Source organism: Protomyctophum bolini (genome assembly GCF_963924005.1).
Source record: "Protomyctophum bolini genome assembly, chromosome: 13".
Classification (NCBI taxonomy): Eukaryota; Metazoa; Chordata; class Actinopteri; order Myctophiformes; family Myctophidae; genus Protomyctophum; species Protomyctophum bolini.
The window spans coordinates 37,652,076-37,667,311 of record NC_137874.1 but is presented as its reverse complement, the minus strand read 5'-3'; the positions used below and the strand labels follow the sequence as shown (position 1 = coordinate 37,667,311).

Sequence of the window (15,236 nt, the reverse complement as noted above, 5' to 3'; positions counted from 1 at the left end):
ATTATTATTATTTATTTTTTCTTTAATTATTATTATTATTATTATTTTTTTAATTATTATTATTTTTTCTACGCATTGTGTTTGTAGACTGTTTTTGCCGCGCGACACCGTCACACGACAAAGGATAAATCAGGCTTATTTTGTATCCATGCATGGGGAAAAATATCCCCCAACCAAAAAAAAACAACAACATATAATACAAATCATCTAAAACACTAAACCTATACTACCTCTTTCTATACCCTTGGGAAAAATATGAAAATAAATCATTAAAAACCATTAAAATCCATGTTGACCGGCCACTTCAACCCCAGCATCCATATTGGCAGGGGGAACATTAGCCCCGAAAAAAATAGCTGATCTACAAGCTCACAGCGGGTATATCGGCATTATTTTTTTTGCATAGAGATTTGGTGTAAGTACAGTATATCCAACTCCCCCCCCCCCCCCCCCCCCCCCCTTTTTGTGTGTGGTTACATTGAAGTGCTTAAATACAGTTTAATTTAAATATCCTTAGTAACATAAAATAATAAAACAAATAAATGTTACTCACATTTGAATCCTCTCCTTTTTGGGGGTCTGTGTGTCTTCCAATCCTCACCCTTTTGCGAACCGTCTGCAGGTATATATATAGGCTATACAACGAATACAATGATGAATCGGTATATAGGAATAAATATAGGCTATACAGATTCAGCACAGTATATGTATTGTGAACCAGCTATAGCAGAGATATCATATAAGGTCCGTATATGATAAACAGATGGATTATGGTCTAGGATTCCGTATCAACCGTCCGATGCTGCTGTGCCTGTGAGGAGGGGGAGAGTCAGACAGACACTGAAGCCTATAGGAGGATGCTGCTTCAATCCACGCAGACACAGACACACGGCCCCGCCCCCCTCCCATCCACCCAGCCAACGCACGCACGCGCGCGCGCGCGCGCACACCGTTTAATCCCATGGCCCGGAGAGACACCCCCTTTCCCCCCCCCCCCAGCAGCGGCGCTGGGATTGGCCCTGGGTTGTCAGTATAGCATAGGCTACCTACATCCTATAAGGTTGCACATTTGGAGGTTTTATATTGGTCTCATTTTAGTCTGAATTTGAAAATGCATACATTACTTTATATCTCAAATTATAATAGAAAACGAAAAAAATCACCCTGACAACCAGCTACTTGCCAATCACAGCGGGACCCTTCCCTCCAGGCTATGGGAAATGTATCCTGATATAGCCTACGCACATGCAAGGGGAGCTTTTATTTTCAATGGGAGAGTCACAGTATAATTTAATGAACACTGAGAGGGTTTTTCCACTAGTCTATGTCGCCATCTAGAGGCACTTACAATTAACTCAGTCTGAAGAGTTTCCTTTTCTTTATTGTTTGCCTCTAATGTCTAACATATATTCCACATATTAATATTCTGTCATACTACACATGCATGTTGTTTTTTTTATCACATTGTCACTGTCACTATGTGGTGACAAAGTGGGACATTAGAGAGGTCCCACAAGCGAAGAGGTTCAAATAATCATATTTGAACCTTCCATCCATCCAATGTGTTTAAAATGACCCTGGACCCCACTTTCGACACCACTTGGGACCCCATGAGAACAATTCATCCAGGACCTGAATGAGATCAATAAAGTGCTTTGCTTCTGACACAATGTTTACAGTTAACTCTGCAAATAGCAAACAGAACTGAGTAGATACTGAAATATTTGTTCAGTTTGCTATTTGCTGGGTTTACTATTTGCTGGGTTTACTGAGACGACAGCACATACACCCCTGGTGACCACTTCATATGTTTGTGGTTCTCTATGGAGGTATGTTGCAAAATTTGAGTGCAATAGTCTAACAAATTTTTGATGTGTGGAAGCACATCTGTGCCGTTACAGTCACTGATTTGAGAGGTTGACGGAAGCTATTTGTAACTTGTACTGGAAAATGGGCTCGTGTAAAAAGGAAATACACCTGGAAATGTTGGATTGCAAGTGTGCAACTGCGATTTACACGTGTGCAAGTGCGATTTACACGTGTGCAAGTGCGATTTACACGTGTGCAACTGCGATTTACACGTGTGCAAGTGCGATTTACACGTGTGCAAGTGCGATTTACACGTGTGCAACTGCGATTTACACGTGTGCAACTGCGATTTACACGTGTGCAACTGCGATTTACACGTGTGCAACTGCGATTTACACGTGTGCAAGTGCGACCTTGACCAATTCCGCCCATACTTTGACTATTCAAAAAATAGCAGATGTACAAATACAAACACATAATTTGTGACACCTTATGAGCTTTTTACATCTGCCATTTCCATCCTCTAGATTTGACAAATGTAAACACATTTGAATACTTGTTGTCTTGGTACTGAACGTGCATTTCGATGCCAACACTTTTGTACTTAAAGGCATACAGTAGTAGGCCTATACGTAACTGTGTTTAGCCCATAAATTAACGTCCACATCTACCAAAACAAACAGATACAGTGAGAGGACAGCGTGTGTTTCTGCAGGTAAACACTGTCCACTTCTGTGGCCGATAACAGGCTGATATCGAGGAACGTTTGAGGCATTTGAGGCATTTTGTTCCAAAAATGTGTTTTGCAAAAATCCACCTTTTGGGTGGCGCTATAACAGGCCATTCTAGAAATTTTCAAGGTTCATCGTTGGCATCCAGGGAGTGTGTGTGCAAAGTTTGGTATCGACCGGGTTAACGGTGCCGGAGATTAACTGTACACAGACGGACACACACACACGGACACACACGGACACTCACACGGACACACGGACGGAGTGCAAAACATACTCTCCCTCCTTGCCTTCAGCCTGGTGGAGACAATGAAATGTTTTCATGGGCGAGTGGTTATAACCAGGCTAGTTCCTGCCTCAGAAATGGAGCAAGAGTCTTAATCTATGACACCTCAGACAAGACAACTACATCTCCCAGAGTGCACCAGCAAGAGGGCTGCTCTGTTTGCCTGAGTTGAAACACCTGAAAAGGCTGGAGTGAGCATTCTCACAAACAAAGTACCAGAGACAAGTCTACTGGGTTCCTATCCTAGTCCAAGGAGGTTTGTCATTGTTTTGTTTATGTTTGCAATACTGCTAATATTTGCAATACTGCCTAATGTGTTAACCCATTCTGACCTGAGATCAGATTCATACGAGGTTTCCACTGGACACACACTGGTCTGATGAACCCATTCTGACCTGAGATCAGATTTTAAAAAATGTCAGTCGTTCTTCGATTTTTCAAAAATAGCAGACCTACAAGCTCGTAGCGCGCCACTCGGTGGCGCGCTATGAGCTTGTAGATCTGCTATTTTTCAATAGCTAAAGCATAACATGATGCTAACACCAAAATGGGTTCCCGTACAGAATGTGTTAAAAGCTGTTTTGTACTAGTTTGGATTGGAACGGAATTCACATGGCAGAATTGCTTAATTTGTGTTTGACAGTCTAAAAGTATACTTTACAAAAGATACAATAGAAAGTTAAAATGATTTACACTTAAGAATTTAAGACTTCTAAATGTGGACAATTATTGATTTATTACTAGGTTAAATGTTTAAAACACTAGTTGAAAAAGAGCTGATCTACATGCTTGAACATCAGCTATTTTTCTCTTCATTCCAAAATCTTTACTTAATTTGAAATATTTAAGGTGTTTACCTTTTTTTTAATTTAGTGTTTAAATTTTAATTTAGGTATTTGATTAAAAATACGTTGTTTAGCCTACATTTATTGTTTAAAAACAAGAATGGTTTAACTAATTGGAACATTTGTTTAAAATATATTATTTGTTGATTGGACATCTTTGTCTGTCTTGTTTTCGAAGGTTGTCAACCTGACACAACTGATTGGCAGAGTTCCGGTGTGGACTGCGTGTTAAAATGGCTTCCAACTCAAAGTCGTCTCTCTCGGAAGAGAACTATTCCTGTCCTGTCCTGTGTGCTGTGACATCTTTAAAGATCCTGTTCTCCTGTCCTGTAGCCACAGCTTCTGTAAAGACTGTCTGCAGGACTGGTGGCGAGAGAATAAAGGAGTGTCCAGTTTGTAAGGAAATATCTTCGACGGATCGTCCACCTCGTAACCCGGCTCTGAAGAACCTGTGTGAGGCCTTCACACAGGAGAGACATCAGAGAACGTCAGCAGGCTCTGAGGATCTCTGCAGTCTGCATGCTGAGAAACTCAAACTGTTCTGTCTGGAATGTCAACAGCCAGTGTGTCTTGTGTGTCGAAATTCTACAAAACACACCGGCCACAGAATCAGGACTGTCGATGAAGCTGCTCTGGATCACAAGGAGTAGGTCCAGAAATCACTGAAGCCTTTACAGGACAAACTGAAGGTCTTTAATAAAACTAAAACAAACTATGACCAAACAGCAGAACACATTACGTTCCAGACTCGGCACACAGAGACACAGATGAAGGAACAGTTTAAGAAGCTTCATCAGTTTCTACATGATGAAGAGGAGGCCAGGATCACCGAACTGAGGGAGGAAGAGCAGCAGAAGAGTCAGATGATGAAAGAGAAGATGGAGGGTCTGAACAGAGACATATCAACCGTTTCACACACGATCAGAGCCATAGGGGAGGAGCTGAGAGCTGAACACATCTTATTCCTGCAGAACTACAAGACTACGATGGAGAGAGTCCAGCTCACACTGCAGGACCCACAGCCGGTCTCAGGAGCACTGATAGACGTGGCCAAACACCTGGGCAACCTGACCTTCAGAGTCTGGGACAAGATGAAGGACATTGTCTCCTACACTCCTGTCATTCTGGACCCCAACACTGCCCATCCAATATACACCCTGTCTGATGATCTGACCAGCGTGACATGGGGATTGGAACAGAAGCTCCCTGACAATCCAGAGAGATTTGACCAGGTCGGCTATGTCCTTGGCTCTGAGGGCTTTAACAATTACATTTTAGGCATTTAGCCAATGTTCTTATTGATTGACATTTTTATTTTGTACAGTTAGCAGAATGGGTACAGTTCAAGGAAGTACACAGCTATACAAAATCTACTAAGAGTATATAACAAACGACTAAGACGTGTTTACATAATGGTCCTCCATTTTCAATTAATCAGAACAAGACGTACAAATAAACACTTCTATGCAAAATATTATATAAAATTAAAATTAAAAAATAAACCATCAAATACACCAGTGTTTCCCCTATATGCCAGGGGAAACGCATTGTGTGGCCAACACAATCATGACCAGCCACCACAGTATGATTATTGTTGTATATTGTAACGTAGTATAGGCAGCCGCGAATAGGCCAAAAAAAAAAGGCAAATATAACATAGACTGCAAAAATCCCCAAACCCCCCCCCCCACGCTATCTATCATTTATGATCATCATACATTGTCCAGAGTTAGACAGATCTAGGTAAGATCTTCAGAGGACCACCAGGACCAGTGTAAATGACTGGAAAGAGTGTCACTGAACCTGTGTGTGTATGTGTGTGTTAGTATCAGGATCACAGAATGACAGCTTTCCTTCATTCCAGTCCAGTTGGACTCTGATCCTCTGAGGTTTCTGCTTCAATGAGAGAACAGTGTCTGACCCTGAGGAGGTTATCCAGCATGGACCCTGTGTGGTTCCCTTCCTCTGGTAGGACTCTACTAACACACCTACATACCAGTGTGTATTAATTGTCTCCAACCTCAACATCCCAGCTGTGACTCCCTGAGTTAAAGAAACTAGTCCCAAGAACATGTTTGTAAAGGATATTCTCTGACTTTGTTTTCCTGCTGTTTGTGTTCAGGATTGATTAATTAAAGATGGTCTCTCTTACCCAGACTCCTCTCTCTCTCTGACCCACGTCTCCTCTGTCCCTACAGCAAAATGGTGAGCTTCTCTCCCCTGGGCTGGAAGCAGGGCTCGTAGGGGAGGATGAGGTATAGAGGAAGGCTCATTTCAGGTGCGCAGTTCTGCTAGAGCACATAAAAAAAACATTGCATACATTAGAAACTGGGCTGCACAATATAGTCTCTATGGATGTGACACACTACTCTGCTAGCTCTAACACTTTTTTTAAGACATTGTTTAGCTTTTTCTGCTTTATTGATGGTATACAGTAGATAGACAGGAGATGGAGAGCAAGAGATACAGGGAGTGGCGCAGCAGTGGTATTAGAACGAGCAATAAGCATGCAGTCCTTTATAATGACTTTATAATTAATGGTCACTCACAGACTTTATTTTGGTGAGAATCATAGTGTGCAATAATTATCACAGTTGGATTATTGGATCAATGTTCAAGCTGCCGGCTTGAACATTGAGGGGACAAATTGTGCCTGAAACGTATTCTTATTTGGGTCATCTTTATTTTAGTGTGTCCAGCAGATGTCACCATAGCTCAGTAAAGTAAAGTTTATAATCAATCTCAGTGAGAACATGGAAATCAGCCAAACAAAAGTGGGAAACCAGGATAATTCAATTCCATTGATCATTGCAATGGAAAACAAGACAATCAAGGGACATTCTAATTGTCAAGTCTATTTAGCTTTTCATGTGCAGAAGTCAGGGCTTAAAGTTCTCATAGTCCTGGGGACTGATTTCAGTCCTGAGGATTTCATAGGGGTCATTTAATGAGATCGCAGTGCAGTGCGATCTCAGTGCAGTGCAGATTTGTAGAAAATCTTTTTCAGTCTTGGGATTCTTTTTGGCTTTAAGCCCTGGCAGAAGTCCATTATTGTGGTTTGTTTTACAATGTGCTTCATGTGCAAGGCCTGTGCAATTGTTTTCTGTAATGTGGCGATCACCTCTGCATCCAGATTTGTCTAGGGTCATCTCACTTGGCATGCAAATCACACACACACACACACACACACACACACACACACACACACACACACAACTCTTCAACCAACAATCAGAAGATGAGCTGCTACACTTTGCTTTGGACAAAACAAGTCATATTTTATCATATTATGTTGTCTAGGACAATGTAATTGAATACAAAAACTGTGCTGTCCACACATGGGTTAGCCTACTTGGAAGCTATTCTGTATAATATACATATTGTATTGGCTTGGTGGCACGTTCCAGTGCAGTGACACATATTGCACACATTACAATAAAACAAATCACATCAAATATAGGCAAACAAATAAAAAACAACAATGTATCAAACATAATGACAGCATCAGCTACAGTGATAAAAAGGAACAATTGCATCACATTCTAACGATGTTAGACATGATTTACATCTTTATTGCCATTTCCAGTGTCTTCCAAGCAGGGCAGGGATTCCATGGAGGACACGGCTGTCGTCTCCCCCTCGGTTTGGCCTTGTGCCACCCAAAAATGGCATGCCATAAGGCCACACCACAGTGGATTTAATGCCCTGGCTGACTGTATATATATACACCAGTGTCTTTTGTTGAGATTCTAAATACTTAACAACTCCCCTGAGTCCCCATCTTTAAACCAATCCAGTGACTTTGATTGGTGCTGGGCTGAGCATGGATCAGATAAATACAATAGTAATACCATCATTCATTATTTCATTTATTTCACTGCAGATAGTTATAATCATTCATAAACCTTAAATTCAATTCAATCTCAATCGACTAAAACTCTTGTCTTATTTGATGCGATGGCATTTGGCCTTATTTGTGTCTTGCCCCTAAAATGACGAAATTCCAGGCCTGTTTCCAAGTATTCCTTGTGTGGACATAATTATTTCCTGGACAAAATAACAAAATGTGACTTTGTTTTGTCCAAAGTAGCTGGTTGAAGAGAAATGTGTGGTGGGTGGGATCATTTGCGATTGTAGTGGGTTGAGCTTCGCTGGTTGCCCTCCTCGATCGTCACCAGGCTAATTTCATATTTAAATCTAAATCCCATTTTTCCCGTTTCTTGTTTAGTGTGGCATAATTTAATAGTAGTCTAATGCTTCAGAACATATTTGGCTCTGGCCGTGCCAGTGGTAGCAGGTGGTCCAGATTCTAGTCCGACAGGTGGGTTGGTTACAGTGGTGGTAGGCTGCGTTCTGGGTTTTACTTTTATAGTGCATGATAAGTGTCTGTCAATGTATTGTGTGGCCCTGGTCTTTCCCTAGTGGGTCTGGGATCTAGGGTATAGCTACTGGGACGTAAGTCGGGACTTGATCACCCCGGCTGGGTCCCCCGAGTGAGGAGTATGATGTTCGCGAGATCCGAAACCCTGATGACCTTGGGATACATACATCACTGAGGATACGTCCCACCTGCAATGTATTTTTGTTATTGTTTATTTGTTTATTGTGAGTGTTTAACAGTAGGACTATCTCTTGTTTTGCAGTGGCAGTGACTGAAGTGTGCTTTGCTGTGCGTGCAGTGCACACTTTGGTGGCGGTTAGACTTTTCCCATCACTTGTTAGGAGTGAGGGGAAAACTCCCTGCCATATCCTCCTGTGTAAAGGTCACCTTTAAATCCCTGCTACTGGTACAGTATCACACCTGTCATTTTTAATCCCTTTGATATTGATATTGACATTTTGCAATAAAGTCAATTTGAAATAGACATTTTCTTCTCTAACATGACACTCTTCTTCCAGCTGAAGTCTTTATTTAAAGTATTTTATTCTGTCTTGAATTATAAATAAACAAAATCCTTCTTTTTTAATGTGGAAACACTATCTGCTCCTCTCCTTTTTCAAAGCTGTAGTTGGGTATTCATTATTCCAGTGTCTTGTGAATTCATATTATCTGGGTGAAACTCCCAGGGGTGGTGTGGTCGGGTTTCCGGGCCTAAGTGGTCACACATGCAAAGTGAGATGGCCTGAGACAAAGCTGGATGCAGAGCAGAGGTGATCATCACAGAGAACAATAGCACAGACATTTTGTAAGAAAAAAAACAAACCACCAGGAAATAGGCTAGCACAATGGACTTCTCCGTATGAAAAGCTAAACAGCCTTGACAATATATATCAAGGCTGTTTGATATGAGTGTGTGGGTGACAATAATTATCACACGAAAAGGTGAAATTACCTACCTATAGGTTCTATCCTGGAGGCTAATCTTTCCGGTGATAAAATATCCACCAACGTAATCAAAAATGTCAACCAAAGAACAAGATTCCTTTACAGGATCTCCTCACTGGTCAACAAAAACCCCTTGAAGACCCTAACAGGAGCCCTCGTGCAATGTTTCTTCGACTATGCATGCACCTCTTGGTACCACAGCTACCTCAAAGGCCCTTAACTTAAAACAAGGCTCCAGTCGGATTTCCCCAAACAAACTGGCCAGGCTACTATTTGGCCTCACTCCCCGAACCCACCTCACCCCTGCCCACTTTGACAGGCTGGAATGGCTTAGGGATGATGACAAGATTCGATACACCATGACAAAGACACCCATGTACCTGTTTAAATACTTCCTTAATGTCAACGAAGTCCACACCCAGGGACTATATTAATTTCGCTCCTATGCCACCAAAATGTGGAACGCCCTACCAACAGTCATTAAGATGTGAATCCCTTGACTGCCTCAAAACCGCCCTCAAAGGGCACCTACGGATGGCTGCAATTCGTAACTGGCCCCCGTAAAATCTGAATCCCCCTCCCAACCCTTTCTCCCCTCACTGTATATGTCCCCCAGCCCCCCTTTTTCCCCCTTTTTACCTTCCTGTTTTTGGCTATAATTTATAGAAGTATATATTTGTACGTCTCTAAATGTCACGATTAATTGAAAATGGTGGACCCTATTGTAAACAAGTGTAATGCTTTAACAGAAAGAGGATAATTCAAGCTTTCCGTATACAGCTGCAATGTTGGTGAGTTAACGTCTGATTGATTGATTGAAATCTGTATTAACAGTTTGCAGAATTACAGTACATTTCAAGCACAAACTCAATACAAAGACTGTTAACTGTATGAGCTGTCAAGGCCAGAAAGTAGGTTTTGCTACTCATTAGGCTGTGGCGTTTCCTCATAACTTCCGGCTACGATGTTGTCACGCACAGGCCAACACATTGATGGACATTGATCCATCCGGCCTATTTCACAACTAACAAAGTCACACACACACACACACGCGCGCACACACACACACACACACACACACACACACACACACACACACACACAGACACTTGAGCGTTCTTGAGCAGGAGGAATTGGACCAGAATTATGCCTAAGGTAGAGATGCTTCATTTTTAATGAATTCAATGTGTTATTCATGTTCCTGTGTGTGTGTGTGTGTGTGTGTGTGTGTGTGTGTGTGTGTGTGTGTGTTGGTTGGATTCCAAACTTGTGAACAGCTTCGCAGTAGGTTATGTTCCAGGCATGTACAACACAATTTACTTTACTTACTTACTTACTTACAATCACAATCACCCACTGCTACGCTCAACATCTATAGTTTAGAAACCATAATGATTTTGGTTAAGATTGCGGTCGAATCTTGTTGCTAAATGCTGGCAACCACATTATAAAACGTTATATAAATAACATTTCTTAATGGGTATCAAGTATATCATGGGCAAATTAACAATATGCAATATCAAATTAGCCTGGCTCCCAGACCATATACTCTCTGGGTGACCTGCACTGAATCTTCACGCTTCAGTCTGATAATCAGGCTAATGTCAAATGGCAAGAATTGCAGGGCAAAACAATTCACATCTTATTAGAGAATGACCTTGTGTGATATATTCGTTCGGCCCTTGAATCGGCCCTTAGTCACTTCACATCCTCTCAGTTGCAGGTAGCAACTAATAATACTAACTATATACCTATATAACTAACTAATATAACTAATAATACTAAGCATAGTATTATTCTGACGACCCGCACCGAAGAAGACATGCGTCCAGATTCCAGAGGAAACATTGTTTCGTGCTTAACTAAACCTGTGCGCCTGTCGACTCCCAGCTGTTGGGAGTTCTTTTTCTTTTTCTGGAAACTGGAATTAGGCATATTTGCTACTGGTGCAAAATTCTGCCAATTCTCCTTATTTATCATGAGACCCCCTCCCCCCCACCACGTCCAGCTGGACTGCATGTATGTGACAGATTTATTAGGAGGCCATTTGTGGCTGCATGACACACTGTCATCTGTGAAACCTGAGACTAATGGTGCCATAAAGAGAGAGAGAGAGAGAGAGAGAGAGAGAGAGAGAGAGAGAGAGTTGCATGCAGGACAGTGGCATAGTAGGCTGGACTGACAGGGCCTATCAGAAGAGGTGGCACATCATGTTGATTGAGATTTGATTGTTTCATGGATGTTGGAGGGTCACACTGTGAATATAATATATTCACATTTCATTTGATTGGATAATTTATTTTGCTGAAAATACACCAACGCCATCTATCTATCAGTATCCATCCATCCATCCATCCATCCATCCATGCATCCATCCATGCATGCGCGGCGTCGCGCGAGCGTGCACTCAGCGCGTGGTGGGTTTGCTTGTGTGTGCGTGCGTGCGTGTGAATTTTCTCACGACCTCCTCATCTACTAGGATCAATAAATTGGACCTCACTGGGCGGGGTTTGGCTGCCACTGACAGAAAGACACCTCAGTGGGCGTGCCGGCGGCGATGACAGCGACTCCTCGTCCAATCTCTCGCGTCGTTGGGGGCGGGGCGTCCACCGGAAGCGAGCAGCGGCTGATCAGCAGTCAGTTGTTCTTGTCATTCGGCCGAGAGACACAGAGCCGAGCAGCACGTATATATATATTTATAGAGAGAAATATACATTTAAACACATAAACACATTATTCCGAACCCTATCCATGATGAAACCCGTCGAATAAGGCTCGACGAAGAGGAACCCGACGCACCGAACGCGCTGCCACGTCGATTAAATAATCCTAAATTTGAAGTGAGTGGGGGAAAAAAGGTAGAGAGACATAGAGGATCAGCCACTAGGAGAGAGAGAGAGAGAGCTGTGTCATTGAGCCAGAGCAGGACACGTCAGAAGAACTGAACCCGTCCCGAACCCCCCCCACCCCCAGTCCAGTCCAGTCCCAGAACCCCCCGATTTATAGATCCAACACATCCGCTCTGTAAGAACCCCATCACGGGATCCATTCTACACCATCTACAGAACCATCGCCGGACCGGGGATCGAACCAACAAGGTGAAATATGGCTCTATTTTTTCCCCCTATCTATTCCCACCCCCCCCCCTTCCCCAAGCCCTAGTACGTCCAGTACTAGCTTGGTTGGAGCTCTCCCGAAAAGAGCAGATCTGCAAGCTCACAAGGCCGTGAGCTTATTGCAGATCGGTTCTTTTCGGGGTCGTTACTTTGAGTTATACCACGGCGTTTTAGCACTGGGGTTGCTAACGGGGGGGGTTAGTTAGCTGGGTTGGCTAACGTTGGAGGTGGAGGAGGGGGGGTGGATGCTAACCAACGGTGACCGATCGAGAGGCGCTTTCGCCCGGCTTCACACGCCTCGTAAACCCCGTGCATGGACGGTGGTCGATATAATCATTCATAATAATAAATCATCATAATTAACATGACAGCGTTTTGATCCACGGTCTCCGGGAGACCAAGAGGGGTGTTTCTGTCTGTGTGTCACGTTTAATAAAGGTCCAAATGTCCACTGGCACTGACAGCTGTCAAACAAGGTCGAAGGTGGTGGTTCTCTGAAAAATAAATAAGTACAAAAATACATATAATCTTATCATGACTGTGATGTGCTATTATGACGCATGGGTGATTCAGTAGCCGTGTGACTCGACTGTCACACACAGAGAGGTGGTTGGTGGTCAGTCAGAGGGTTTTTAGAGAATGTGACAGTGACATGCTAACCAAACCAGCCTTATAGCAGGCAGCAGCAAGCAGATCTGCTGTGGCCAGCAGGCAGGGCAGGCAAACTGACAACGTCACGGCGGGGGTTTAAAATTAGAACCTGGGATGGATGGATGGATGGATGGATGTGGCTTTTCTTTAGGGCTGTGACACTATAGTATATAGCCACTGTTTTGGCTTCAAGAGGCATTTTTCTATAGGTACCTACAGTAGGCCTATAGTAGCCTATGATCGACGGTGACTTTGTTAATCGAATAGTCAAGAAGAGTGATATTTGGATATTTATTTTGTTAAATATATTGACAAATAAACATGACAGTTTTATTTTATTTTATTGATTTAATCGATTAGTCTGATTTAACTGCACATGATTGCAAGGTATTGCGCAGAAAAAGCCCCGAAACAGAAACAGCCGATCAATCGATCTATACACAAGCTCCCAATGCACCGTGATGTCACGTGTCTGTGTTGGGAGCTTGTAGATCTGCCATTTGTGGCATTTCAATGATCAATTATTTATTTTTAATAATCGATGGAATTGATTAACCGTGGCGCCCACTAGCCTCTTTCAGTGTGTCCATTGTAAGAAAAAGAGCTTATTCATCACTGCATGTTGTGGCATAATAATAATCATTATGTATGTCAAGGATTCCAGGGAGTGAAGCAGGCTACTGTGTACTGCTTGTGCGTGCATGTATAATGATTATGATGAAATGACTCGTATAAAATAATGGCGCTTTTGTTTGATGAAGAAAGTTGACGCTGTCTGTTTGTGTTGTCAGTGGAATGGCTTCATTTAAACTGGCATCAGTTGGATGCACTGCTGACTCGGTGCATGACACTGTGTGTGTGTGTGTGTGTGTGTGTGTGTGTGTGTGTGTGTGTGTGTGTGTGTGTGTGTGTGCGCGTGCTCTCCCCCTCTCCTCTCGACAGGGCCTAACGATCACGGGATAGCTATTTGTGTGCGTGTGTGTGTGTGTGTGTGTGTGTGTGTGTGTGTGTGTGGGGGGAGCGGAGCCGGAGCAAACAAATGGGGGATTACGGGTTCGGAGTCCTAGTTCAAAACAACACTGGCAACAAGTCTGCATTCCCGGTCCGAATCCACCCCCATCTGCAACCCCCCCCACACCACCACCAGAATGTGTCGGCGCAGCCCACCGGCCCGCAGGCCTTCATAAACTCCACGGCCGCCCAGGGGAATGGCACCACGGCAGGAGGTAACCTCTTAAAACACTCTAGACTTACTGAAACACTGACTGAAAACGGACTGAAAACTGGCTGAAAACGGACTGAAAACTGCCTGAAAACGGACTGAAAACTCGGGGCCCACTATAGTAGAAAATCTCGAAATTGTTCGCCGCCCACCCATCTGTCCACCTAAAGCAACCGATATTGAAAACCAAATACAAAAGAAAGATTACGCGGTGGAAATCATCTCCTGACCCCTCAAATGTTAAGTGGTCAGATGGTGGGTGGACCCGTGTGCATGTTTATTTTACTGATCAGTCGATCGATTGTGTTCCACCTCGGATCAATGGAACTAAAGTGAAAAGTTTAGTTTAGTCATTTATCAACTTATTTCTTTTCAAAATCACAAAGATATGTTTGTATTAGAATCTTTGTGTTCGGCCAATTATTTGTGCGCTTTGTGCACATCACGATATAGGTCACGGTATATGATATGTATTACTGATACGTGTTGATTTTGAATAATGACCCTAAATCCTACAAAATTTACTTTTAGTGCTAGACTATTGATCACCGATGTTTTGAACGATATATTTGTCAGCAAAAATATATTGTCAGTTTCCAAAAAGCAAGGAAATGCATACAAATAAATCACGTTTAATTGATGGAAAAAAATATTGAATCATTTTATCATCACTGTCGGGCAGAAACTGATTGATTTAAATATATTTTCTAAACCTAACCGAAACGTCACCAGTGTTAGGTACTCTGTTTTATTCCTGTATGGTCGTTTGTCCAACACCTGGGCTAGAGTGGATGTGCATCACCTCTCATAGGGCATAGAATAGTAACACATTAATAATTCATGTCATCAACAAATACAAATAGTATATATTCATAGAGGAGAAAAGGGGGGAAAAACACAGTGTACGATGACCCCACATTTCAATGGGAATTCATAATCTGACTCCACTTGTAGTCTTACGATAGATTCCTTTTCAGGCCATTGCAATGAATGAAGTATATCGTATTCTATCCAAAATCCCATCTCCAGGAGGAGGAGGAGGGGGCTCTCCGTGGCTGTTTCCGGCCTCCGCCACCCACGGGAACATGGGGGATGACATCCTGGGGGTCCCAGAGAAGCCCAAAGCACAGCAGCAACAGACGCAGGAAATGCAGGAATCACAAGAGAATCAGCAGCAGCAGTTGTCCCCTGGGAGTCACCACCAGGAGGGAGGAAACGGTAGGCCCCCCCCCTCTTACAACGTAGCCTGC

General features: G+C 42.9%; 1 protein-coding gene and 1 pseudogene across 7 annotated transcripts in view; both read left to right on the top strand.

The window, feature by feature from the left end:
* The first annotated feature begins 3,904 nt into the window (after positions 1 to 3,904).
* LOC308327652 (E3 ubiquitin-protein ligase TRIM35-like) lies at positions 3,905 to 4,957 on the top strand (annotated as a pseudogene). Its single transcript has one exon. The product of its transcript is annotated as an E3 ubiquitin-protein ligase TRIM35-like (transcript).
* A 6,710-nt stretch (positions 4,958 to 11,667) lies between these two features.
* Positions 11,668 to 15,236, top strand: part of LOC308326661 (cytoplasmic polyadenylation element-binding protein 4-like) — a 55,696-nt gene continuing 52,127 nt past the window's right edge. For 2 of the 6 annotated variants that reach the window (XM_080779642.1, XM_080779639.1), the window contains exons 1-3: positions 11,668 to 12,095; positions 13,707 to 13,990; positions 15,016 to 15,204. In XM_080779642.1, the coding sequence (XP_080635768.1) occupies positions 13,804 to 13,990; positions 15,016 to 15,204 (376 nt within the window). In that variant the 5' untranslated portion in view covers positions 11,668 to 12,095; positions 13,707 to 13,803. The remainder of the gene's footprint in view (positions 12,096 to 13,706; positions 13,991 to 15,015; positions 15,205 to 15,236) is intronic. The other 4 variants (XM_080779641.1, XM_080779640.1, XM_080779643.1 and 1 more) reach the window with 4 other exon arrangements.